Consider the following 27,318-nt stretch of genomic DNA (forward strand, 5'->3'; position numbering starts at 1 on the left):
CATCTAATCCACAGTATCCTGCTCAACTGTCGACTATCAATCAAATACACTTCTCGACATGGAAAACTGGATACTAATTAGTCTAGCATGTTTGAGCTTTCCATGCCGCAACAAGGCGCCTGTCTCAAAATATATATTTTTTAAACTTTTGACTTCAATATTTAGCCTTCTCTCCATGGCATACACATGGTCAACAACGAGGCACTCAAAATTATCAGAAGGAAAGAAGCATTTTACAGAAGAGAATAGGGATGTGCATAGCTAGTTAGTTAACTGTATGCTGCAAGTGCATCGGATAACCGCTGATGTGAACAAAAGAGCTCACGTTATGACCTCATGTCAATTGCCCACTACAGTACACAGTTCTTTCTCAGTCTTTGAACATTCGTAGCAATTATCTTCAAACATGTATAATGTATTCAGGAATTTGGTCTTTAACTCATTCACTGCCATTGACGGCAATAGACGTCAAAAATTAATTTGAACTACTTCCATTAGTTTAAATCCCCCCCCCCCACACACTTTTGTTAACAAGAGTATGAAAACCTAGAATTGTTTTAAAATTATATTAGAACAGATATAAAATTTGTGATTAATCGTGAGTTAACTAGTGAAGTCATAAGCTTAATTACGATTAAAAAATGTAATCACCTGACGCCACTAATTAATAATTCATATATAATATTAATAATATATAATATTTTCTTTTTAAAAAAGATTATAAAAAAATAATATATATATTATTATTTTCTTTTTTTAAAGAAAATATTATTTTAAAAAAGTAGGCGATATATTTTTTTTATCATCATTTTTTTAAAGAAAATATTATTTTAAAAAAGTAGGCGATGTATTTTTTTTAATCATAATTAATCGCATGACTTCACTAGTTAACTCACGATTAATCACAAATTTTATATCTGTTCTAAATGTACAATAATTTTTTTCTAGGTTTTCATATTCTTGTTAACAAAAATTAAAACATTTTAAACTAATAGAAAGAGTTAAAATGAATTTTTGATATCTAGAACCATCAATGGCAATGAATGAGTTAATGATCCTAACACTTGTTAAAATGTGTCAAATTGTAGAGTCATACCCTCTGTAATTCTTTCAGAGATAAACAGTAAAAAAAAAAAAAAAAGACTCACTATCACAGTAATTGTTAAGCTTCCCCTGGAGTAGCTTTGATTTAAAATATAAGTGTACTATGTAAAAGGATTAATCAACTTCATGGAGTTAACTTTGCATTGTTTCAACATTTTATTGGGGAAGCCAATGATTTTTAGAACTACAGTATGTACGGGTAATTGTAAGACAGACAGACATGTAAGTTCTATGCAACAAATGTTTTTATAATGCCATGTTCATTTCTATAAAGGATGTTAATAGTTTGGAACCCCAAAACGGTTTGTTGTTTGTTGCTTTTTATTACCTGATTTGTGAAGCACTTTGTGTTGCTTATTTAAGTAGGAAAGGTGCTATACAAACAGATTAATTGATTGTATTGTGATACTTAATTTTACTATTCATTTTTGTCAGTGGTGGAAATGAACAAACCCTATATTACTATACTGAAGTAGCCTTTCAGGTATCTGTACCTTACTTCAGAGATTTAGAGGAACGTAAAACAGGAGCATTAAGAATGATGATGCAGCAGATTCGGAGAACAAGATATTCTCGATACATGCCCTTATTTAGAACAAGAAATCACCAGGTTCTGGCATTCAAAAATTCATTCAAATCTAATGAAAATTAGCAAAACTATGGGAACACATTTTGATAGAAATAAAAGCCTATGCAAGTTCGTTCTGCCAATTTATCAAAATGCACATTATAAATGTATTTTCATATGGCACCACATATGTGTTTTTTTTTTTTACCCCAAATTCAAGCTCTCAACAAGCATACACTAAAATGTCAAAAATAATTACCAGGACATGTAGAAAGCATTAGTAGACACCCGTTTATACAGTTTATCAGCAAAAAAGTTAAATTAGTGTTGAGTATCCCTTTAAGTAAATTTCAGTGTACTAAACTTCAGTACTGTTTCTTACCTGTTTTATGAAGCACATTGGAATGTGCTATATACCGGTAGATAAATGTTTGACGAAATTGTGAAACCTAAGATCCATGTTTCAACCCCAAAACTATATATAATCTATATAAATATCATGGAAGAATTTATTTATTCCCATAATTCCATTCCAAAAGTCAAACTTTCATGGGTTATATATTCAGGGCCCACAATTTCAGTAATTTCAAGTATTTATTTGTTTATTTCTACATAATTTGGGATTCCATCTCATAAAACCCACAAAAACAGGATAAAGAAAATAGAATACTGTGAAAATAAATAAATCACCATGTATACTTTTCAACGTTTTGTAGGGGGTAGGAGACAGAAATTAGGATCACATCAAATGAATAAAAATTATGTATTTTCAAAACGATATGTCAATCTTCAGTACTTTTGATTTATTTGATGTGATCCTGCATGCATATTTTATCTTCCAGCAGGACCTGGCCCCTGCACATACCGCCTGTAGCACCAAAACCTGGTTTGATGCCCGTGCCTTCATCGTGCTTGAATGGCCAGACAACTCGCCCGACTCAGATCCCATTGAGAATCTATGGTGTATTATCAGGAGGAAAATAAGGGCCCCCACATCCAAAAACCAAAGAGCTGACAGCAAGCATAAAAAAAAAAAAACTGGGCTTCCAGGGCCCTCAGGCAATGCTGACATCGAGACAGTGGTTTAGGCAAAGGGATTCCCAACAAACTGCTAAAGATTGACATACCGTTTAGAAAATTCCATCCATTCATCCTTTTTTACATGTAGTAGCCTAAAAACAAGTATACATGGTGATCTTCACAGTATTCAAAATTTTTTTTTGAAATCCTGTTTCTTTGGTTTTATGAGCCCAAATTATGTAAAAATAAACAAATTGTGTAAAAATAAACAAATAAATACTTGAAATCACTTAAATTTGAATAAAGGGTAGGACTAGATACGTTTTTAACTTCCTCCTACCCCTTTTGAACATATAAACTCTTTTCTTTCTTCCTATTCTTGATTTTCTTTTTTACTTCAACTTACATTTTATATTTGTAATGTGTTTTCTTTATGTTTATATGTTCAATAAAACCATAAACCAACCAAACCAAATTCTGGGCCCTAAATCTATCTATGAAACTTTGAATGGAATTATGCAAATAAATGAACTTGAACTTGTTGAACTAGGCCTATTCATTTTTTAAAGGGTCTGTATGATGTATTTTTTTGTGTTTAGCAAGCATTCTAATGAACCTTTTGATGATTAAGTTGTTTATCAGAAATTGGTGCATTTTCACCTGAGTCATAACTTTCTTAAAAGTGAGTCACGACTTTTCCATTCGGAAAACGTGGGACTTAGGTCGATACCAGTGGAGAGACCCTGGTCTCATCGATGAAATACCCCCAGCTTTACCTCACTGGCTTTAACAGGAAGATAAACAGAAGATGTTTCCAGGAAACTCCGCCGTCAACAAGCCGCTTCCCTTCCCTCATCTCGGAGAGGGCGGTCCGTCACGAGGAGCCTGCTAGCAGTTAGCTCCGACCAGCTAGCATGCTACCACACTGTGCCGTTCACATTGTGGGCAGCCCAGCAAGAAACACCATGAAGTAGGCTGTTCTTTCCGGCACCTCTACTGGGCAACAAGAAGCGCATTTCGGCCCGACGGCCACATTTTGGAAGGACTAATGTTTGGACCTCCGAAGCAGGCTCGAATGGGATTTGCCCAGTTAGCCGCCGCTGCTAATGAGTTAGCCAACCGGTTCGGACTAGCTCTGTGACACAGGTACTTTTCTTCTCCTTTACCCTTCTGATAAACAAACACACAATAATAAATGTATATGTTATAGATGCATACTGGCTTGTGTATGCGTATTGAGGTTTTCCGTATTGCTCGTGACATCGATCTGCTCATACAATTCGTGAAAATGCAGCTAACGAATAACTGCTAACATTAGTCCAGCGAGTAGCACAACAAAGTTTGGAGGGATGACTGGCAAGTTTATGCTTAAAAAACATTTTTGCAACGCAAGTCTTACTTGTGAGGAAAATGCCAAGACAAAACTAGTTAGCTACGAGGTTTGCTGTTGAAGATGACTATTCCGTACGGTAGGTGTGAGGTGGAAGATTATTTTGATACCAATGCAGGTAAGTATGTGTGTGTAAGATATAAACATGAATTAACTTGCACGATACCAGCGTTGTCAGGCAGACGTTTAAAAACGATTCCAGTGATTAAATTATAATTTTCCAGGAAAAAAAGTGAGAAAGTTATGGCTCTTTTCAATTTATTGCCAACGTTTTAATACAAAGACAACATTATTAATTGCATCCAATTTTCAAACTTTCAGAACTTTCCTAATATTTACACCATGTAAAATAGTTGGTATCGTTGTAAGCTTGCTAGTGATAGCCATGACTGTGTACTAACGTTCGCATTACAATTGCACAAAGGCTTCAAAGAATAAATCAATTGCATAATTATTAAAATATTGACTGTACTGACACTGACACATAACAATATATTTCCCGACAAAATTGTATGTTATAATACACATTTTGATGGACTGGCACAGAGATATATAAAAATAAAGAAATGAAAATAATAATTACACAATATTACCCATTGGATGCTTGCTATATGCTTCATCAAGACGGGTCTGTACACCATTATTACCAGCTCAGTGGCCTTGTGGTAGAGTGTCCGCCCTAAGACTTTGTAAGACTAAGACTAAGAGGTTGTAGGTTCAATCCCTGGCCGGGTCATACCAAAGACATGAAAATGGGACCCGTTTGCCTCCCTGCTTGACACTCAGCATTAAGGGTTGGAATCGGGGGGTTATATCACCAAATAATTCCAGAGTGCAATCCCTGCTGCTCACCGCTCCCTCAGGGGATGGGTCAAATGCGGAGAACGAATTTCGCCCCACTTAGTTGGGTGTGACAATCAGTGGTATTTTAACTTTTTAACTTAACATATATTCCAACAAGTGTTAGAACAGTCATGACACGGTGATGTAACGTGTCTTGGTGTTGGTGCACTTATCTTCCTAAAACGTATTTGTTTTAAAAATTGAATTGACACACTGTTGTTGTTCGCATATTATTGGACATCATAATCTAGTGACGAAGCATCACTTTGCATCACTGCCTTTGTCGTACTATGCTGTGGTTCTGCTGCCGCTGTTGTGATTCTTATTAAGGCTAGCAGTGATTGGGCTAACTAAAGCTGATGACAAGTAGTCTCGAGAAGTGTCGAGCCGCGACTCCTTCGCGTTGAGAGGCTCGGGCATCTGGTTCGGATGCCTTCTGGACGCCTCCCTGGAGAGGTGTTCCGGGCATGTCCCACCGTCGGGAGGCCCCGGGGACGACCCAGGACACACTGGAGAGACTATGTCTCTCGGCTGGCCTGGGAACGCCTTGGGATCCCGTCGGAGGAGCTGGTTGAAGTGGCTGGGGAGAGGGAAGTCTGGGCTTCCCTGCTAAAGCTGCTGCTCCCGCGACCCGACCCCGAATAATCAGTAGATGATGGATGGATGGACAAGAAGTCTAACCCTGAATCATACCCCTTAATTCAGTTGAGCTTTTTTTTCTTACCTTGCGCAATCTCAACATCCTGTTTCTTCGAAGTTGTTTCAGTATTTAAAGCCAAATGGAATGGAATGACATAGCATTCGGTTATATCCTTCCACCTGAAGGAAAGCAAGTCCACCAGCTTTGAAATCAAATATTGAATTGTTAGTCTTGCAGCTGCTCATTTGTAACTCTTGTTTTCCTTCTACCCGTTTAGCTGGTTCACATCGATCTCATAATAAGCAGGCGGATTAACCGGAACAACCATGCCTCCCCGGCCATCCTCGGGAGAACTATGGGGGATGCACTTGATGCCACCCAGCATCAAAGTGGACTGCCTCCTGCCGAACGGCATGATCCTCACGTTGGAGTGCCTTCGTGAGGCCACGCTGATCACAGTGAAGCACGAGCTTTTCAAAGAAGCCCGGAAATATCCTCTTTACCATCTCCTGCAAGAGGAGAGCTCCTACATCTTTGTCAGTGTTACCCAAGAGGCAGAACGAGAGGAGTTTTACGATGAAACCAGGAGGTTATGCGACCTCAGACTCTTCCAGGCCTTTCTCAAAGTCATCGAGCCCGTTGGCAACAGAGAAGAAAAGATTCTCAATCGAGAAATAGGTAACGTTCTTGAATTACTGGGTACTACTATAAGAATTAACAAAATAATATAACTGTTTTTCATTGGTTTATAACTGCACAATGTCCTACATTGGTGGCTATTTATCACAACTATCACAGTGTCAATTTAAATACACCTTTACCATTTTTGCAAAAGCATAATCTTTGATACCATTCTTTTAATGGGTCTCATTAAAGCTATAGCTAAAATATTTTTCCAATGTCTCAACTTTTGTTTCATCAACATGGCTGATTTAGAATTTTTATGGCTTGTAATATTTAGCTGATTAGTGTCAGCTGAAAAATATGTATATACAGTGCTGCTCAAAAGTTTGTGAACCTCTTGAGCAATTTGGACTTTCCAATTGTTTCAACCTGATTTTGTTGTTCAATCTGAACTTTTACATTTTATATGAAATAACAGGTGTAGGTTTATCAATTCAATGCATTGTTCTTTTTTTTAATTTATTTTTTTATCAATTGTGTAGTCAAAACTTAATTAAAAAAGATTTTGGTCAATTTATGTGGGTGCAAAAGTAAGTGAACCCTGAGCTGCATTGCTTAAAACAAGCTGTCAAGTAGGACAAATTGGTAGCTAAACTAACCACTGAAATAGACCAATGAAATGAGAAGGTTAGCGAAGAAATTGTGCACCACTGACTGAAACGGAGACAAAACCACATCACTTTAGTCTTACCCAGGTGAACCCATACAGGTCAGTCATGCTGAGAGGAAGAGAAATCTCAGGGGACCTCAGGAATTGGTTAGTGACAGCACATCTGTCTGGGGAAAGCTATAAAGTCATCTAAAAATAATTTAGCTTCATCATTCCACTGTGAAGCAGATCATCTGTAACTAGAGAACACTGAAAATGACTACAATCCTGCCTAGAAGTGGACGACCTTCTAAAATATCAGCAAGAACCACAAGACAAATGATAATTCAGGTAAAAAGCCAACCTGTGCATCACAGCGAGAGATTTGCAGACTTCTTTTGCTGCATCGGGGACACGTGCATGCTTCAACAATCAGAAGAAAAGTCAACCGACAAGGCTTTCATGGAAGGCTTGCTAGGTAGAAGCCTCTCAACTTTGCCAGAGAGTACCTGGACAAACCTGAAGGTTTTTGGAAGTCCCTTCTGTGGACAGATGAGTCCAAAATTGAAATGTTTGGTCACAACTAAAACAAGTCATGTTTGCTGAAAAGTCAACACTGCATACCAGCAAAAGAACCTTCTCCTTCCAGCGAAGCATGGGGGGGAGAATGTTAAGTTCTGGGTTGGCTTTTCATCCTCAGGACCTGGACAACTCCACATAGTCCAGGAATATTGTGAAAATCCTGGATCATAACTTGAAGCCGTTCTTTATGAAGTTACAGCCTGGTAGACGATGGATCTTGCAATACAACCAAGGAATGGCTGAAGAACAACAAGATTTGTGTTCTGTATGTGCCCAGTCAAAATCCTGATTTAAAATCTTTCAAAATACTGTGCGGGACCTAAAGCGGGCAGTGTATGATAGACGCCCATCCAACCTCTCTCATTTGGCTGCATTTTGCAAGGAAGAGTGGCAAAAAAGTAGATATGAAAGACTGATAAGTCACTAAAGAAAGTGTTTGGATGAAGTTCTCATTGCAAAAGGAGGTGCAATGTCCGATTAAGTGAGAGGTTCACATACTTTTAAAGAGTTTTTCTTAAATCAACAACTTTTGTTTGCGAATGAATGACAATATTATCATTCTTTTTTCATTTTTTTTTCAAGTCCATTATTTTCAATGTCAGCATTGTAGATTTGGGTATGACTAAACATTTAATAAGGTTATTTTAATATTTTATACAAAAAGTCTGACCATGCCTGCAGGGTTCACAAACTTTTGAGCAAACCAGTATATAATTTTTGATGTAGCGGGATTCATGCAGCAGAGCCAATGTGTCTGCTCTTTAGCCTTCTGTATTGGGTAGCCACAAGCTTTCGTGTGCTTGTTCAAAACTTGTTAAGGAAAAGAGACGAGGGAGTGAAATCTGGAAAACATTTTGCTTTTGCGGCCGACATTCAGGGCAAGTCAAAAGAAACTGCAATCTTTAAATCTGTAAAGCCTGATGTGTTATACGTTGTGGCCAAACAGCTTGCAGAACAGCGTTATCAAAATTTAAGAGTGGCAGGTTAACAAATATGACACATTAAACACTGTTACTTTAGAATAACTTATTGAGTGTCAATTATTTTGTGACAAGTGAACTTTTGCCCCACTGGTCACAATTGATGAGGCAATAAATCAAAACTGTTGTTTGTAGATAAGCAACGTACGGCACTAAGCAACCAACTACTCGGCTGCATTGAGACATACATTTTAGTCATTTAATTAAACTCACTATTCTCAGTAATGATGTAAATTAGGGCTGGAATAATCAATTAATCTGTTGATTATTTTTTCGATAATGGATGATTCTAATTAAAAAAACATTTAGATTTTCGTTCTTTTTTTTCTCTCCAAAAACATGATAGTATTCTAAATTGACAGTGCAGAAAATGAACAAACATGAACTATGATGTAGTTGCTGCTTTGTTCCGTAACATGTCAGAATACAGGCAAAAATATTGATCGTTGTATTCTAAAGTAAAAGCAAAATGTTGTTTAATCGGATCACCTCCAATGGTCAGAACTTTGTACCCCGAAAATTGTCACTTTTCAGGAGACCCCAAAATGGCACATTTGTTCAACCATTAACATTGCTTCATCAAAGAGAGCAAGCCATTTTCAACACTCTAGATTGGGCGATAATATGTAAAAATAACACCCACGGTCCCACACGTGTTGTAGACTGACCAAAATTAAAGATTTTTGAAAAAAATCTAAATATGAAATTTTCCAAATTGTGATGAGGTCTCGGCCCGATGGCATGAGCCGATTCTCAAAATCAAGTGACTTGACTTGGACTCGGGTGCAATAAAATGTAGGGATGTTGATAGCATTTTCTAAAGTACAGTAACAGTGTTGACCCTCACCGACATCTTAATGTGCTCACATATCACAGGGGATTTTAGAAAAACAAATCCAACTGGTCTTGACATCATTTTAGATTGAAATGTGAGGCAGCAAAAAATAAATGCGTAGTAAAAAGAATGAAAGCAGAAAGGAGTTATAGTGGTGTCATTGTGTATTCTTCCCTTTTAGGTTTTGCTATTGGGATGCCCATATGTGAGTTTGATTTGGTTAAAGATCCGGAAGTGCAGGACTTCAGAAGGAACATTTTAAACGTTTGCAAAGAGGCAGTGGACCTTAGAGATTGCAACGGACCCCACAGTAGAGCCTTGTATGTCTATCCCCCCAATGTGGAATCCTCAGTAGAGCTGCCCAGGCACATCTATAACAAACTAGATAAAGGTGAGACATAAGCGTTTTGTCCTGATAAACATCCTCCAAATGTTCCCACATCAACACTTTATATTTTCTTTTCCTCAGGTCAAATAATTGTGGTTATATGGGTGATTGTGTCACCCAGCAATGACAAGCAGAAATACACTTTGAAGATCAACCATGATTGCGTGCCAGAACAGGTTATCGCTGAGGCCATTCGCAAGAAGACGCGCAGTATGCTGCTCTCCCAGGAGCAGTTAAAGATGTGCGTGCAGGAGTATCAAGGGAAGTACATCCTCAAAGTCTGTGGTTGTGACGAGTACTTACTGGAGAAATACCCTCTGAGTCAGTACAAGGTAATCTCATTTCTTGTGATGCTAACTACATCTGATGCTGATCCATTTAAAGCAAAGTGCGTCGTATCAAATTAGCATCAAATTCAATGTAAATAGAAATGATAAATTATATAATGTGCAAATATTTATTTTCAATAATCTATAGAAAATGTCTTCTTGTCTGTCCTCAGTATGTGCGCAGCTGCATCATGTTGGGGCGAATGCCCAACTTGATGCTGATGGCAAAAGACAGTCTGTATTCCCAACTGCCAATGGACAATTTCACCATGCCATCATACGCCAGACGAATATCCACAGCAACACCTTACATGAATGGGGAAACATCCACAAAGTCTCTCTGGACGATCAACGGAGCGCTAAGGATTAGAGTGCTCTGTGCCACTTATGTCAATGTCAATATCAGAGACATAGACAAGGTGTGTATTTGTGTGGGCATCTTTTTTTTCTTTTTTCTTTTTTTGGTGGGGGGTTGTAATTGTAAACTCTTAACTTTGGTTAGTGTTGCCCTATTCCAGGGGTCTTCAACCTATGGCTCTTTAGTCCCTCTCCTGTGGCGGCTCCCTGCGGATCTCTAAAAATAGTTTTTAACTTTGACAGCACAAATTCCATATTTGTTTTTTTAGATAATTTTTTTGTCAAATAATTATTAATAATAATGATTTAGGTAAACGCTGAATAATAAAAGTTTTTTTAAATGACAGTCAAAATTTTTAAGTTGCCAGAAAGAGATGAAAGGTAGATGAAAACGTTTTAGAAATGACCCAAAAATGTCCAAAAAGTAACCATAAAAAGTCCAGAGGAAACTCCAAAAATTACGAAAAATGTCCATGAAATTGTCAAAATGGCATAAAATTTAATAAGAAAAAACATATCCTAAAACAAAAGAAAGGCAGAAAATTACCATAAAATGTACACAAAATTGCCAAAAGTCCGAATAATAAAAAAAGGCAGAAAAGAAAACATTGAGAAATTAACTATAAATGTCCAAAAAAAAGAAGAAATCCCCCAAAATACCATAAAATGTACACGAAATTGCCCAAAATGTCAGAAAATTGCTATTAAAAAAGTAAACAAAAAAAAGGCTATTAAATGACCAAAAAAGGAAGAAGCAGAAAATTACCACAAAATATCCACCAAAATGTCCAAAATTTGTTAGAAAAGCAGAAAAGTCCTAAAAATGTATGAAAAATTACCCCCCCAAAATCCAGGCGCAAGGTGGAAGAAAATGTCTATGAATAAGACAAAGACACCGTTTCCTCCATCACAATGTTCAAGTGTTTTGTGGCTCCAGACAATTTATTTTTTATTTTTTGTTATTTACTTGACTTAAAACGGCTCATTTGGCAGTACATGTTGCCGACCCCTGCCTTACTCTTTCACATCATGATGTAGTCAGAGTGGATAACTGGAGATAAATAATTAGAATGTGGTGTTTGTTTGCGCCTGATTTAGATCTACGTGAGGACCGGGATATACCACGGTGGAGAGCAGTTGTGTGACAATGTCAACACCCAGCGCGTGCCATGTTCAAATCCCAGGTAATTCACAATCAACTACTATTATGCGCTCATCTGTGTATTTTTTATTTGAAAATGTCATTCTTGTCCATTTCAGGTGGAATGAGTGGCTCAACTACGACATGTACATTCCAGACATCCCGCGTGCTGCCCGCCTCTGCCTCTCCATCTGCTCGGTTAAAGGGAGGAAGGGAGCAAAAGAGGTTAGCTGCAGTTGCGCTGACAAAGTTTGGTTCATCTGGCTACTGAGGTGACCATTTTAGAGAATTTTGGAGCAACTGGGGGGCAGGGTGACATCGCTTCCTAAAAATAAGTGGTACCTGATTACAAACAGGAGCATGGAAAGCAAACAATTTAGCTGTAGCTCTGTTGCTATTGTAATTGCTTTCATGCGCACCATCTTCCTGGCATTCTCCTGCAGGAGCACTGTCCTCTGGCCTGGGGCAACATCAACCTGTTTGACTACACCCACACACTAGTAGCAGGGAAGATGGCACTCAACCTCTGGCCCGTTCCACACGGCCTGGAAGATCTGCTCAACCCCATTGGTGTCTCGGGCTCAAACCCCAACAAGGTCAGACATTTTTCCTTTAGGTGTGTATTATGTTTACATGCAGCTGCCTCCACTTTTAAAATAAGTGGGGATAACTTAATGGTTGAATTTAGACCACAAGGTCTTTTAAGTTTTTATATTTTTATTCCCAGCTGACTGACAGAGATACATTTTTTATACAGTTTATATATATATATATATATATATATATATATATTTTTTTTTAATCTTGCAGGAAACCCCTTGTCTGGAGTTGGAGTTTGACCATTTCAGCTCTCCAGTAAAGTTCCCAGATATGACCGTGATTGAGGATCACGCAAACTGGAATATCTCCAGAGAGCTTGGCTTTAATTACTGCCCCACAGGTTTGGTAAGAGAGTACACGTCTTAAGTTTGCGCCATATTTACCATGAGAGTAGATTTTCCATCTGTCCCGACCCCAAAAAATTAAATACAGTGAAGCCTTAGTTTTTGTGATGATTCCTTTCCAAATATTCAGACTAAGATGGAATCGTAAAAAAACGTTTGCCCCCAAACTGCAATGCAGCCTATTTTCAGTGTCAAAACAAATTGAAACTTTAGTGAAAAGAGATTGAAGGGGATGAAGCAGGCTAGTCACAGTAAAATAGCCAAAAGTAGCCGGTCACGGCATAATAGCCACCTCCATTTGAATAACAGTACTTGTACTTGTGAAATCAGCAGAGAAGATGACAAGCTCGGTTCCTACAACAAAGCCAAAATGTGATGTTTGTTTGGCTCGTATTGAGTGAAACAAGTACTGTTAAGCTTTTAAAAGAAAGTTGGCAAAAAAAAGCTTTGCCACTTAATCAATACATACATTTATGTTTCCAAAGGTATTTGAATCAAGGTAGAAGTTTTCGCACGTTAATTCCAATAGGGTAAATAGGGTTATTTATGTTATGTTTTTTTTTTTTTTTACTTATTGTTTTATTTTAAAAGTAAGTATAAATCTTTTTTTATTTTTTTATTATCAGATTTTATTTTTTAAGCAAAATCAACCAGCCCTAAGAATAACTGGAGTTTAGCATACAGAAAATGTGAAATACATGTAGAGTAATAAAATGAGATAAATGTACATTAAACATCACTTTCATTTTGACTAAAGTTACATGAAGGACAGCGAAGAGGGGTGAGAGAGGATGAGAGGGTATTGTTTGGAACAGGAATCCACCATTTTTGTACTTTTAAGTTTTATTGAGTTGCACGTCTTTTTTTTTATCAAAGCACGTGTGAAGCTTTTTTTTGGCCCCATGGTGGGTTATTGAATAGTTGCTCTCAACAGATAAGCGCACAAAAAATTAATGAGTAGCAGATTGACACAGATGAGTTTGTTACAGACCATTTTCGGGCAGGCTGTACGAAAATTGGGACAATATTTCTTTGAAACCAAATGATATCAACTCAAAGCAACAGTTAACAAGGTCATTAAGTTTATTTTGACATGTCATGTGGTGCAATAGAGTAACAGAGTGGCCCGAGACAACCCCTTCACTGACATTGACAATGAGCAGCTTCGCCAAGTGTGTAACCGGGACCCGTTGTCTGAAATCACTGAGCAGGAGAAAGACTTTGTATGGAGGCACAGGTAATGTGTTCAAGTCCATGATGTTGCTATTGGTCAAAACTCAATTGTACAATGAGTTTCTTAATAGTAGTCTAAAATAGCTGATGTGTTTTCATGAAACTGTCACAGACATTATTGTGTCAACATGCCCGACATCCTTCCCAAGATCCTCCTTGCTGTGAAATGGAACTCCAGAGATGAGGTTGCACAGGTACGCAGTTTTTCCCCCCCATTGCTGACATGTATTAATTTCTTGGACATTGTGTGGGCGAACAGGTGTCTTACCAGGCTTACTGTTCCAGATTTGACTCAGCAGATTGTTACGTTGATAAAGACTGCTAATTCCCTGTTTCATCAATTGTAAGTTTGTTTTCACGTGTTTTAACTCACACAGAGTAATTGTACCCCTTTTGCCACCAGATGTATTGCCTTCTGAAGGATTGGCCTGCGATTAAGCCGGAACAAGCCATGGAGTTGCTGGATTGCAACTTTCCCGATCCCATGATCAGAGATTTTGCTGTCAAGTGCCTTGAAAAATATTTAACTGATGACAAACTGTCACAGTACCTCATTCAACTGGTTCAGGTGAGCTATAGTTTGTTGTATTCTGCGTTCATGCTGTGCCGTGTACACTTTCTTGGAAACTTCAGGAGGCACACTTACAACAAGACCGATTCAAGAACTGTATTAAAAGTTAAAAAATAGCTTTCACAAAGAATTTGACATTGTTTAATACCGTGGCTTAAAATATTGAGGTTTCCTCTCATCTATATTTTTCATGGAGCTTAAGACAATCACCCGACCGTACCAAATCAGTCGCCCTTTTTTTTTTATGATCTTGTAGTACATCTTTCAGATGATTCACATGCCGCAGTATTAATGATTTTCTCTGACTGTGTCAACAGGTTCTAAAGTATGAGCAGTACCTTGATAATCCACTCGGCCGTTTCCTGCTTAAAAAGGCATTAACCAATCAGAGAATAGGACATTTCTTCTTCTGGCATTTAAAGTGAGTTAATTTTCATATTTATAAAAAACAAGGAATTTTGTCTTGATGGGTTTATTTGGAATAAAAGCCTTTTTCATTAAGTGATTAATCATGATTAATCAAAATTCTAAGATGTGATTAATCCGATTTTTAAAAATGTAATTGTTTGACAGCTCAATTGAAGTTACATTTACTTATATTATCGTTTATTAAAACACAATGGAAGAGATGTTTCTCAGCATTGCGGAAAGCTCACAATATCAATAATTCATCTTGGATGGATATTTTTGTGTGACTCTATCAGTCTTATCTCACACAAATATTAGGGGATCAAGACAAATACGTGCTACATGAGGCGGTATGGCTCAGTGGTAGAGTGGTCGTCTCCCATCCATGGGGCTGTGTTTGATCCTCATGTCGAGGTGTCCTTGAGCAAGACACTGAACCCCGATTTGCTCCCAGTTGATCTGGCAGTGGCCTGCGTGTGAATGTGAGGCATCGTGAAGTGCTTTGGGCACCATATGTTGTAGTTAAAAGCGCGAGATAAAAAGCAGTCCATTTACAGTACATGTTGTCTAGGATAGCTGTTTTTGGTTTTTCAATACATGATGCAGTTATCATACTTTACCATGTATTCATGGTGCTTACAAGAAGAAGCTGCAAGCACAGAACAAGTAATTTACGTGTGTCGTTCTGTTTTTAGTCGCCCCCAATTTTTTTTAAGTGTGAGTTCACTCGGATGGTTTATGTTAATGCAGTGGTTCTTATATTGACATGCAGCAGCGCTTCTCTCCGATGTTTTGTGGTTGACTGTTTGTCCGTTGTGTCCGCACAAGAATGCTTGTAATTGCACTGAACAAAAATATAAACGCAACACTTCTGTTTTTGCTCCCATTTTTTGTGAAATAGCCTCAAAGATCTAAAACTATTTCTACACAACACACAAAAGGCCATTTCCCTCACGCATTGTTCACAAATCTGTCAAAATCTGTGCTAGTGAGGATTTCTCCTCTGTTGAGTTACTCCATCCCACCTCACAGGTGTGGCAATATCAAGATGTGCCGTAGGCTGGCCAGAATAAAAGACCACTCTGAAATGTGCGAGTTTATCACACAGCACAATGCCACAGATGTCCACCAGAACAATTGAATGTTAATTTCTCTACCGTAATAAGCCGTCTCAGACAATTTGGCAGTACATTACAACCACAGGCCACGTCTAACCACACCAGCCCAGGACCTCCACATCCAGCATGTTCACCTCCAAGATCGTCTGAGACCAGCCAACCCAAACGGCTGCTGTGATCATCAATTTGCATAACCAAATAATTTCTGCACAAACTGTCAGAAACCATTTCAGCTCATCTGCATGCTCGTTGTCCTCATTGAGGTCTCGACCCGACTGCAGTTTGTCCTCGTAACCGACTTGAGTGCGCGAATGCTCACATTTCAAGGCAAATGACAGGTAAATCCTGGCTTTCACTGTTCAGTGTTCAGGGAAGATGGCAGACGGCATGTGTGGCGTCGTAAGCATTAGCGGTTTGCTGATGTTGGTTTGCGTGAGGCAAATGGTGGTCACGCCAGATATCGACTGGTTTTCTGACCCCCCAGAATATTGTGTTCTATTGCTATTAAAAACATGGAACCTACCAAAAGAAAGAAAGATTATAGTCTCTTATTTCGTCAGAAAACAGGAAAACAATTCTATCTGTTTCCGTTTTGCAGCAATTAGCATTAGAATATAGCTAAGTTTCACCAATATTCACAAATCTGTTTAAAGCAGTGCAGAAATGAGCTTTTTTGCAACATGGTTGATCTCTTATACACTGCTGCCACCTGTTGGCCGTTTTTGTAATAACTACCATTGCTTCAATCGTTCTCGTCAGTTCAGAGGCTGCATCAAAGCCTTCTGTATGCTCTAGCGTTTAAAAAACAAAAAAAATGTATAAATACGTTTTGCGGACCATGGTCATATTTAAAACATATTTATACGTTTTTGGGAGCAAATTAGTTATTATAAGCAATTAAAATGTTTAGGGGAGGTGTCAGCTACTGTTTATTTGCCATTCGTGGCAGGGCTTGGTTTATATCACCTGTGAATATTGTGTCAATATTACATCATATGAACAATACCAGTAATATTGTGGAGATTAGTTGGCACAACCCCCACTTTTTTTTTGCAAGGCAAGCATATTTAATCACTAATTTATAACATTAATCCATTAGTGAAATGTAATAATTGACTCTGAATCGTTTACATCTGCACCACAATGCATCAAATAATCGATCGTTTCTCACATCCCTGCTGTATACAAACTTAAGTCATACTGCATGAATTTTTGGATGCAATACCACTGGAGCAGTGTGGTGCCAAGAAGGCTGCAGTGTGTGACTCGAGAAGGTGGTGGGAGGTGGAGAGTGCAGCTGTCAGTGCCCAGACTGCAGAGCTGAGCTAAGGTGATGATCTTCGCAGTGAGCATAAGTTAGCTTTGCGTTGCTGCACAGCTGCTGTGTAGTGTGTGCGCGTTCCGCTGGAGCACCATCTGGAAGATTTTCTTTAACATTGAATGTGAAAGAAAGACAACCAATGTGCAAAGCACTCATAAAAAGCAGATCACTACTAACATTTATCACCTGACATCTCAATGAGTTTGCAGTTATGGTCTCGGATTTAAATAGCTAAAAGAGGGTCAGTTTCATACAAATTGGGAGTTTGCTCTGGATCCAAGCGGAGAAAATGTAAACAATACAGACAAGTATAATTTGGTAGAGATGGAAGCATCAGAACATGTTAAATATAATTTTCCATGTCAAATTATCTGGTTTTTATTTATGTATTTATTTTTGTTTTAGCTTCTGACCCATCATATATATTTTTTTCACATTTAAAAAAGCAAGGATTCATTTTTGTTCAATTTTGATGATGATTTACAGTGCTCTGTTATATTAGCTACTCTCATCCATCCATCCATTTTCTAAACTGCTTATTACCCACAAGGGGTGCAGGGTTGCTGGAGCCTATCCCAGCTGTCTTCGGACAGTAGGCGGGGATACACCGTGAACTGGTTGTAGCTACTCACAAACATACATACTAGCAGATTTTTTGGGGGAACCCTTTCCCCGAAAAAAACAAAAACAAACTTAGCCCAAAGTCCTGTCTATTGTCTAATATAAAAGTATTGCTTGTGGCATCACGGTATCAAGGAATTATATTGAGGTGAAAGTAGGAGCTACTGAAATAATAATAAAAATAAGAGACGCATACACATTAACCATGTTTTCACCTCCATGTTTTCAGATCAGAAATGCACAACAAGACAGTTAGCCAGAGGTTTGGACTCCTGCTGGAGTCGTACTGCCGGGCCTGCGGCATGTACCTGAAGCATCTGAGCCGGCAGGTGGAGGCCATGGAGAAACTCATCAATCTCACTGACCTCCTCAAACAGGAGAAAAAGGATGAGGCACAGAAGGTAATCTGACTGCTGACAGCTGCTTGGCCAAATCATTGAGTTTAATCTCGTCAACATCTGGCTTTGGGGCCACAAAGGTCATTAGAGTGCTTTATAGCGGGATGCGGTTGGCATGGTTGCTGTTTTCTTGTAGCGGTTTGTGTTTTATATGTTCGATTGTTAAAAAAAAAATAGGGAGAAACATTTCACAAAGGCATTGTATGCAAATGACTGGCAAAGCATACTCACCATTATTAAGATGGAATCTCATTTTTATATTCCTGTGAAAATAACCGTTCTTATTTATTTTAATTGGCTGATATTAACGTACTTTCCAACCTGATCATGTTTTATAAATAGGTCATATATGGCATCATTTTTGCAGTAATAGCTTGATTGGTGGAGAGCAGCCATACATTTTAGTGTTATACACCAAAGATGATGACTTGTACATTGTTTGCATGGGTCTGGTCTGGTTAATTTTACTTCAAGGCACTAAAGTACACTATATTTATATGTGATGTGTTGTAATATTTATTTCCCATATCACTGGGAGCCTAATTTTTGTTTATTTAGTTCTGATTGCAGTTTTTTTCTCTCTTTTTTCCAAATTTTTGGGTGCGGACCCAAAACTCATCTTAGTTTTTCTCTATCACATCAAGTTTTTGAGCCATAGCACTTACAAGCTTTGAAAACTACAAAAACGGCATAAAGCAAAGTAGAATTTACAACGCTATGTCCATGGTTGCAGGGTTAAGAGAAAGGTCTAGTACTAATCATCTTAATTCCTTGCTAGCATTCTATTTGCAGATATTGAATCCTGAACTATTGTGAGCTGCACACGCTCAATTGTGACAGCACAAGCAAGTTGTCACATAGCTATAGATGAGTCTAGTTGTAGTCACCTCTTACTGCATCTAGTCAGTGGAATTTTCTGGAGGGTAAAGTGTGGAGAAAAAAACAACTTGGAACTGAAAAAAAAAACTGACTGCAATTTTTGAATCACCAGTGTTAGTTTTAATTAGTCAAAAATCAAACTCAACAGTTAAAAAAAAAAATCCCCAGTGTATTCAACTACAGTGGTGCCTTGAGATATGAGTTTAAGTTGTTCCACTCGTAACGTAAGGAAAATATCACTCTATATTTACTTGGTATAACATAGCAACAGTACAATTAAACATAATGTAAATATTTAAACAGTTTGTGTATAATTAAGAATTAATTATACAGCATCTCCTTCTGGTGTGCTGGCCTTGTCCAGTAGGGGGCAGTATAACACATTCATAAGAATGGAGAATTTCAGACCTACTTTAAGTGACTCAGTAAACTGCAGTAATTAGCCCCCCCCCCCCCCCCCAAAAGACGAAAACAGAAATATGCCTGTAAAAATTGTTGCAATATTGTTTATTGTAATAATATTGGTCTACTTGTCCGCCACAGTTTTTATTTGACGCTATTCGTCAGCCTGTCTATGGCGCTTTACATTGTTTGTTGGCATTAAGTTCATGAAAAGCAAAAATATCGTCCGCATGACGGCTCACATAAATCGTTATTTTCTTTGCATTACTATTTGTAAAGGCTGGATATAAAAAGTGCATTTTGTGAAAGTGAGGCACTGTGTGGAGAAAGGTCTATGACCTTCCACACAAAATATACTGTATCATACATATCTCTATTATTTATTTTTTTAGATGATGTAGATTTCATAATCCTTTCATCATTCTTGCTTGGTGGTGCCAAGAGTTGTGTGTGGACAGCATGCATGCCCAGTGGGTGTTTACTCTCCCTCTCAGCCCAGAGTACAGCCGTGTTACATCATTGTGAAGGGTTGGTAATTTTGCTGAAGCACACCAGCAGATGGCCAATGCTTCTATTTATTTACCGCTCTGGCTCGACTCCTGCAGCTGTTCACATCTGGCCTGTTATTGATTTACCTGTATCTCTGCTATCAGGTTCAAATGAAGTTTCTGGTGGAGCAGATGAGGAGGCCAGACTATATGGACGCACTGCAGAGCTTCACCTCCCCGCTGAATCCAGCACATCAGCTGGGAAACCTCCGGTACTTGAGAATCCTTGCTATCCCGTGTGTTTTTCGTTCATTTGAGAATTGAAGATAGTGCTTTATCGGGGCTGACGTACTGTGGTTATGCTGTATGGCAGATTTTTGGGGGTAAACTATATTTATTTGTCTAAAGCGGAAATCCCTGCTATGTTGCAGTAATATGTGGTGTATAGTGATTGTTTTCAATGTTTTTCTATACAGCATTAACTCTTTGACTGCCATAAACGTTAAATAACGTTTAGTAAAAACCTACGGAGGGGCGCCAAAGACGTTAAAAGACGTTCATTATGTTTTTTTGTTTTTTTTTGGGAAACGGGTGGAGGAAAGCCTTGGGCAGCTGTGCTGAAAGTATCAAGCAGATCTAGTTAGTATAATGACTCGTTTTGGCCCCTAGATGGCAGCAATGACTCTTTGGACAAGATTGGGTGGGCGTCAGTAGAAGACGTGAGGCGGAGCTAGAGTGTTGAGGGGACAATGGCTGATGAAGCAACAATGGCGACCGGTTGCAAGCAGCTCACGCTTGAGCATTTTTTCAAAGACGGAAAGCATCGATCAATACTAAAAAGCGCATTGATGTCGACGATGATGATGATGGTGACTCCGAGCTTGACGCCGAAGTTGGAAGCGTTGACGCGACCGTTATGATCACGTAGTAAGCCTCACCGGCTAGCGATGCTAACGCCGGAAAACGCGGAGCAAAGCCGACCGGGCACTTCTGCACAAGCGGACATTCGATCGGACGATGGAGAGTAGTCGAAAAGCATCGACCAATGCACATTGATGATGATGATGATGATGGTGACTCCCGAGGTTGAAGCCAAAGTTGGAAGCTTTGACGCGCGACGATGGTCACGTCATAAAGCCTCACCGGCTAGCGATGCAAACGCCGGAAAACGCGGAGCAAAGCCGAGCGGACATTCGATCGGACGATTGAGAGTACCCCGAGTCCAATGCATATTCATCGGAGGAGCGGGTACAGTCTGATCACGGAGAAGACACTGGTTCTGGACTACGATGCCACCATGAATGGAGTGGATAAGATGGATCAGAACATCTACCACCCGGTATAGGAACTGAAGGACATGAGGAAGCCAGACGTAACACCACCGTAACGTAACCGTAGCATGATCCTGATAGTAGACTTGATGGCAACACACACTGCAGTATATACTTGCTATTCCCCGGAAAAAACGGCCGGCAAGAAAGTGTAGCGTCTGCACGCGAAGAGGCAATCGCAGTGAAACTAATCTGTTGTGCAAATCCTGTTGCGTCTCCTTGCACGCAGGGGAGTGTTACACAAAAAGAAAAACTGTAGTTGAAACATCCACACAATTGTAAATAGTATCACAGTTGCACACATTTGTAAATAGTTTGCCAAATTGTTGTCAAATTGTTACACTGTTGAATGTAAATAAACGTATTTTGCTATCAAAAAACACTTTTTCATTCTTGGTGGTAGTGTTTTATAGAAGTAAAGCACTATTTAGGTGTTTGTGGCATCATTCATGGACAAAAAGAAGTGTAAAATTCACTAGAGTGCATGAAATAATACCGTTTCACTAAAAGCTTGATTTCTCCGTATTTTAGTCCAAAACAAGCGCATTTGGAGAAACTAACCATTTTCTATTGTTGATTACTAAAGAACGGAATAAGGTAGAAACAAACTTTTTTTTCTGATGAAAGAGGAGAGTTCAATCTTTCATTTGGTCGTATGTGTGTTTCCATAGTCCAAACAGAACATTTTCTGTGGACCTTGAAAGATCAGTCAAAATGCTTAAATCAGCTGGCACTCACAGCATCCCTTTTCTGAAAACGTCTGGCAGTCAAAGAGTTAATATAAAAAACATAAATATTGATTAAAGCAGTTTTGTGGGCTTTTCATCCAGTTGTGTTCTGGTTGGCTACTTGTAGCATCTCAGAACAGTTTGGATTTTTCGTGGCTTGTTTCATTTTAAGACGTACAATGAACTCACATTACTGCCATCTAGTGGTATTTACTGCACAGTGCACTTAAAACTAACCGGGGGTACACATAAAAATGTTGGTGTGGTCCTCAAATGAGGCCAGAGATGTCATTTAGTGCTCATTTTTTGTTGTTGACTAATTTTTTTGCGCACACGACTGTTTTTAGTACGCACGCACACCTGTGCAACCCTGAATATAACATATTTTTAAAATTACATTATATGCTCGCTTATCACTCTTCCTATAGTTCTGAATAACACGTCTGCCAAAGAGACACCATTATCTTAATAAATGGGATTTAAAAAAAATTGTACAACATTTTATGTCAGGCATCTCTTCCCTAGTAATACCATTCTTACTCTGCTTCTCACTAATTGTGTGACGGTTTCTGTTCCAGTCTAGAAGAATGTCGGATGATGTCATCTGCCAAGCGGCCTCTGTGGCTTAATTGGGAAAACCCAGATATGATGTCAGAGCTCCTGTTTCAGAACAATGAAATCATCTTCAAAAATGGAGATGGTGAGTTTGATGTCGTCCGCATTTGCTCTTTCCTCCAGGGATCGCTCTGCCACTCATGTTGCATTGTCAATTCTTGTAATTTTGTAATCATGTTATCCAAATCACACTGTACATTGTGTGACCAAAGGAACTTCGACAGCCCTCCTCCACAATGCCATAACGCATCACACAGCCACTCATCACATTGTCATCTACTTGCTCGTCTTACTGTGCCTCTATAGATCTGAGGCAGGACATGCTGACGCTGCAAATCATTAGGATAATGGAGAACATCTGGCAGAACCAAGGCCTTGATCTCAGGTAGGCGCTTCACTTCACTGTGACAGCAAGGATGCAGGTGCTCATTAATAGGCGCTGGATAACTTTTATGTTCTCTGATCTGCACCTTAATGCAGAATACTTGCAAAGCGTTCCAGCCAACTAAGGTCATCAGACACCAAAGCTGCTTTGACAGTGCCGTCCCAGTAAATTGGCACATCAGAGGTGTAACAGTCGAGCCTCTGCTTATTCGCCCACCTCTTTCAGCCTGAAGTCATTGAAGAGGCACGGACAATACGATTGGACGCTATGTGCTTATTAGTTGCATGGTGATGCCAGCGCAAAGCTGCAATAGCTTTCAAAAAGACAGCGAGTCCCGGGTGTTAAACTTGACACTAACGTTAAAAATCAGATGTGGTAACTGACCAATAGTATTTAATGGTGGGAAAAAAAAATACAAATTGACCATGTTTGGACGTAGGGGGTTTCCACGCGACAGTTACAATATAAATGCCATACTTGACAGGGAAAAAAAGTGTAGTGTTATGATAAATTCATATTTATTAGGGTAAAAAAAGTTATATTCTTTACACATGCCTACCCATATTTTGGGAAAAAAGGTGTAATTTTATAAGATGATTAAAGTTGTATTTTTCCAAGATGTAGTCATATCTCTTTCTTTATTGAGCTCATTAGTCAAAGCATTTCAAAAATACTTTATCCTTGTAGTACGAAGTCTTATGGAAAATACACCTTTGTCCTTTGTAGCGTGACTATTTTATTAATGTATTTACCTTATACCTTTTGTTCTAAAAGATAAACCGTATTCATGCAGTGATGTCAGAATAATGTGGTAATACATCACAATATATCAGTTGTGCCAAGTCATCGATTTCATATGTTTGCTTTATTGGCATGCTGTCCCCATATGCGTTTTTTTTGTTTTTTTGTTTTTTTGTTTTTAAATAATACATGACCCCCGTGAGGATAAGCGGTTTGGATAATGGATGGATGGACATTGTAATCATGATTACAAATTATTTTGCAAGCAACAGCGACAGCCCGCGGACCTCATTTTGAGAACCACTGCCTAAAGCAAGCCGAGAAAAAAGTGGGGGGAAAAGCCATCTAAGATGGCCAGTGTATCGGGCCTAACCACATCTTGGGAACAAGAGAGAATTCTTCCAATTAGTGTGCAATTTCACAAACCTAAATCATTGATCTCGCTTCTCAACTTGTTTTTTTCCTTCTGTTTTTCAAGGATGCTCCCCTACGGTTGCCTGTCCATCGGTGACTGCGTTGGCTTGATTGAGGTGGTGAGGAATTCCCACACCATCATGCAGATCCAGTGCAAAGGAGGCCTAAAGGGGGCGCTGCAGTTCAACAGCCACACGCTGCACCAGTGGCTCAAGGATAAAAACAAGGGCGAGATGTGAGTATCCACAAACCGTTTTCTTCGGCAGTGGAACCTCATCCTGATGCACATTGTCATTATTGACTATTTTAGGTATGACCAAGCCGTAGATTTGTTCACACGGTCATGCGCAGGCTATTGTGTCGCCACATTTATCCTGGGCATAGGCGATAGGCACAATAGCAACATCATGGTTAAAGATGACGGACAGGTAAAAGTCACAATATGACAAACTGTCTATGTTCTGTTGCACTGAGCTTGATTGTCCGTTTCTTGATGCGCCACAGCTGTTCCACATAGATTTTGGCCATTTCCTTGACCACAAGAAGAAGAAGTTTGGATACAAGAGAGAGCGCGTGCCTTTTGTTCTCACGCAAGATTTCCTGATCGTCATAAGCAAAGGAACTCAAGAGTGCACCAAGACGAGAGAGTTTGAAAGGTATGAATTTGGATTTTTACTTCCAGTTAGCCAGTACGGCGAATCCTCATTTCTAAGCTCTCCAAATGTTCTTTCCTTCGCGCCCCCCACCAGATTCCAGGAAATGTGCTACAAGGCCTACCTGGCAATCCGGCAGCACGCCAACCTCTTCATCAACCTCTTCTCCATGATGCTGGGCTCAGGCATGCCCGAGTTGCAGTCCTTCGACGACATCGCTTACATCCGCAAGACCTTGGCCCTGGACAAGACGGAGCAGGAAGCTCTGGACTATTTCATGAAGCAGATGAACGACGCCCACCACGGCGGCTGGACTACTAAAATGGACTGGATCTTCCACACCATCCGCCAGCACGCCATGAACTGAAATGCAGTTGAGTGAACACAAACTGAACGAGCTGCGCACTGAGAACCAAAAATGCAGTAGCAGCAATGAAGACCTGGTTTGTCTTTTGCCAGCATGTGACTCCGAAGCATTCATTACCTGCCAGCACAGTATGAACAGGGGAGCTAAGAAGAGCTTTTTTCAGGGACACTAAATGTTTTCACGCCCTTATGAATTTCTTTGTAGCTGCACTATATGAACTTCAGAAGGCACGGTGGAGTTGTATTTCATCCGTTCCCTCCATAGGAACTAAAACAGTCTAATAGACCTTGAGCACATTCGGCCATCTTCATTAGAACTAACTAGAGACACTTTATTTTCTTCTCCTTTTTTATATACATCGACAGACATCAGCATTACGAGGAACATCACTATGAAGTTGTACATCACGACTACACCAGGCTTCTATTTTTTATTTAATTTTTTAAATCCTGGACAACTGACAGGAGTCATACTACATAATTTCCACTACCTAATTTAAAACTATGAACGATAGAGAAAGTGCGGATGGGGTTGATGCATGTAGAAGAAAGGAAAGGACACTGAGAAGCCCACCCACATTACTCATTGCAATCCTGAAAAGGAACGAGCGATATTCAAGAGTACAGATGGAAAACCCCACTGGAACATTTCATCCATTTATTGCGCTCTTGGTCCTCGCAAGTATGACAATTCAACGCTAGTAGAATGACAGGTTCGCTAAGAACATTTTCTCTTCCACTACAGTAAGACATTTCTGGGAAATAGTACTAGTATTGTGCGGTTGTCTTGCCTCACTACTCACTAGTAGGGATGTTCGATACCACTATTTTTTGTGACCGATACCGATATTCAAATCTTCAGTACTACTACTCACCGATACCATTAGTACTTTTGATACATAAAATTTCCACACACAAAAAAATACCTTTTTTTTTTTAAGACCTATATATCCCAATTATACCAATTTCAAATATCGGTTATCGGCACCTTGACTACTCAAAATTGGTATCGGTATTGGCCCTGAAAAAAACATAATGGTCTATCTCTACTACTCACTATTATTATGTATTTGGCCTGTTAGTGAGGACAAAGAGCTTACTAGTACATCAACCTAAATGTCATTTTGAGCATTTATTCAATGTGCTTGACATCCAGCCTTATGTCCATGTACTAGGATGGTCTTTCTCCCCACTAGAAACACAATTCAACAAACTAGTAGAACAACTGTCTCACAAGTAAAACATTTTCCACTAATAGTGCCATTTTTAGTAAGCGATTAAACTAATAAATTACCTGGAGCCTTCTCATAGCACCAAAATGCTCAGAAGTCATTTTTCCTCTTTAGTAATTCAGTTGTCTACAGTATACTAGTTGCCTACTAGTTGCCTACTAGTTTGCAGTAATGTTTTTGTCCTCACTGGTAGAACAGTTTCGGCATACTAGTACAACTAGTAGGAGTTTTTCTGCTCTTACCTTCGATCACATTATGACATTTCTGTGCACTAGTAAGACACGTCTGGCATATTAGTAGGACAACTACATGTTACTAGTGGACATTTAGGTGCTACTTGCAGGGTCCATGAGGCTACTACATTTGTGCTTTGTAGTGTTCCTCGTCCAGCCGAGTTGTTCACTAGTGAGATTGTATTGCATACTAGTAGGTCAAAAATGGAGCTCGTTGTAGACGTGTTCTACAAGTGTGCTGAATTATCTTGAAGTGAGGCCAAAAAGTACTAGTGCGTGGATATCAAATACATTCTCAAACGGCTTTGCATAAGTTTGAGACTGACAGAATTACTGTTGTTGCAAACACTTGCATAACAGCATTTATTACTTGGACTTCAAACAGTTTTTGCGGATTTAGTAACTTGCTTGTAGCATATGGATATGTCCACAGTTTGGAAGTCATTGCGCCACACTCTGACTTTTTGTTTGTTTGTTTTGTTTTACAAATCCATCGCCGTTTATGCGAACCGTGCACAGATTCCTTTTTGAGTCCATTTCTACTGAGCCAAGGTACTTTACGTGTAAACCCCTCTACTCGGCAGTCTTATTGTTTAAAAAAGAAGAAGAAAAAGGCCCCTCGTCTATTCCAGTTCTCGTGTACTCCTCGCACTGATTTCTGCAGTATGTTTAGTGTGTGTCGTGTCGTCGTTTTATCAGTATTATTGGGTTGGAGGCAAAATGCGCAGATTTGAACTAACCTCTTTGACCACTTGGTGTAAATTGGTCTCGCTTGGAATAAGCAAGA

The 27,318-nt window shown here is 39.1% G+C and overlaps 1 protein-coding gene across 1 annotated transcript; it reads left to right on the forward strand.

Moving 5' to 3' along the window:
- Positions 1-3,554: 3,554 nt before the first annotated feature.
- Positions 3,555-27,318, forward strand: LOC147181971 (phosphatidylinositol 4,5-bisphosphate 3-kinase catalytic subunit alpha isoform). The gene is made up of 21 exons (XM_086097619.1): positions 3,555-3,838; positions 5,843-6,243; positions 9,417-9,626; positions 9,705-9,955; positions 10,126-10,371; positions 11,408-11,493; positions 11,570-11,675; positions 11,894-12,046; positions 12,261-12,395; positions 13,507-13,631; positions 13,740-13,821; positions 14,031-14,195; positions 14,516-14,619; positions 17,896-18,067; positions 19,999-20,105; positions 22,471-22,592; positions 22,814-22,892; positions 24,112-24,282; positions 24,358-24,475; positions 24,552-24,703; positions 24,797-27,318. Exons 2-21 carry the CDS (start codon positions 5,892-5,894, stop codon positions 25,065-25,067), a joined length of 3,207 nt encoding a protein of 1,068 aa, XP_085953745.1. The 5' UTR covers positions 3,555-3,838; positions 5,843-5,891; the 3' UTR covers positions 25,068-27,318.

Source organism: Leptonotus elevatus, chromosome 1, assembly GCF_054856555.1.
Source record: "Leptonotus elevatus isolate MCC_2025b chromosome 1, RoL_Lele_1.0, whole genome shotgun sequence".
Taxonomy (NCBI): Eukaryota; Metazoa; Chordata; class Actinopteri; order Syngnathiformes; family Syngnathidae; genus Leptonotus; species Leptonotus elevatus.

Bases quoted from the DNA above. Each gene is read 5' to 3' on its own strand.
- LOC147181971 (XM_086097619.1), top strand. From the start codon at position 5,892: ATGCCTCCCCGGCCATCCTCGGGAGAACTATGGGGGATGCACTTGATG. The intron at 9,627-9,704 runs GTGAGACATAAG...TCTTTTCCTCAG, and splicing joins CTATAACAAACTAGATAAAG to GTCAAATAATTGTGGTTATA. The intron at 24,283-24,357 runs GTGAGTATCCAC...TGACTATTTTAG, and splicing joins GATAAAAACAAGGGCGAGAT to GTATGACCAAGCCGTAGATT.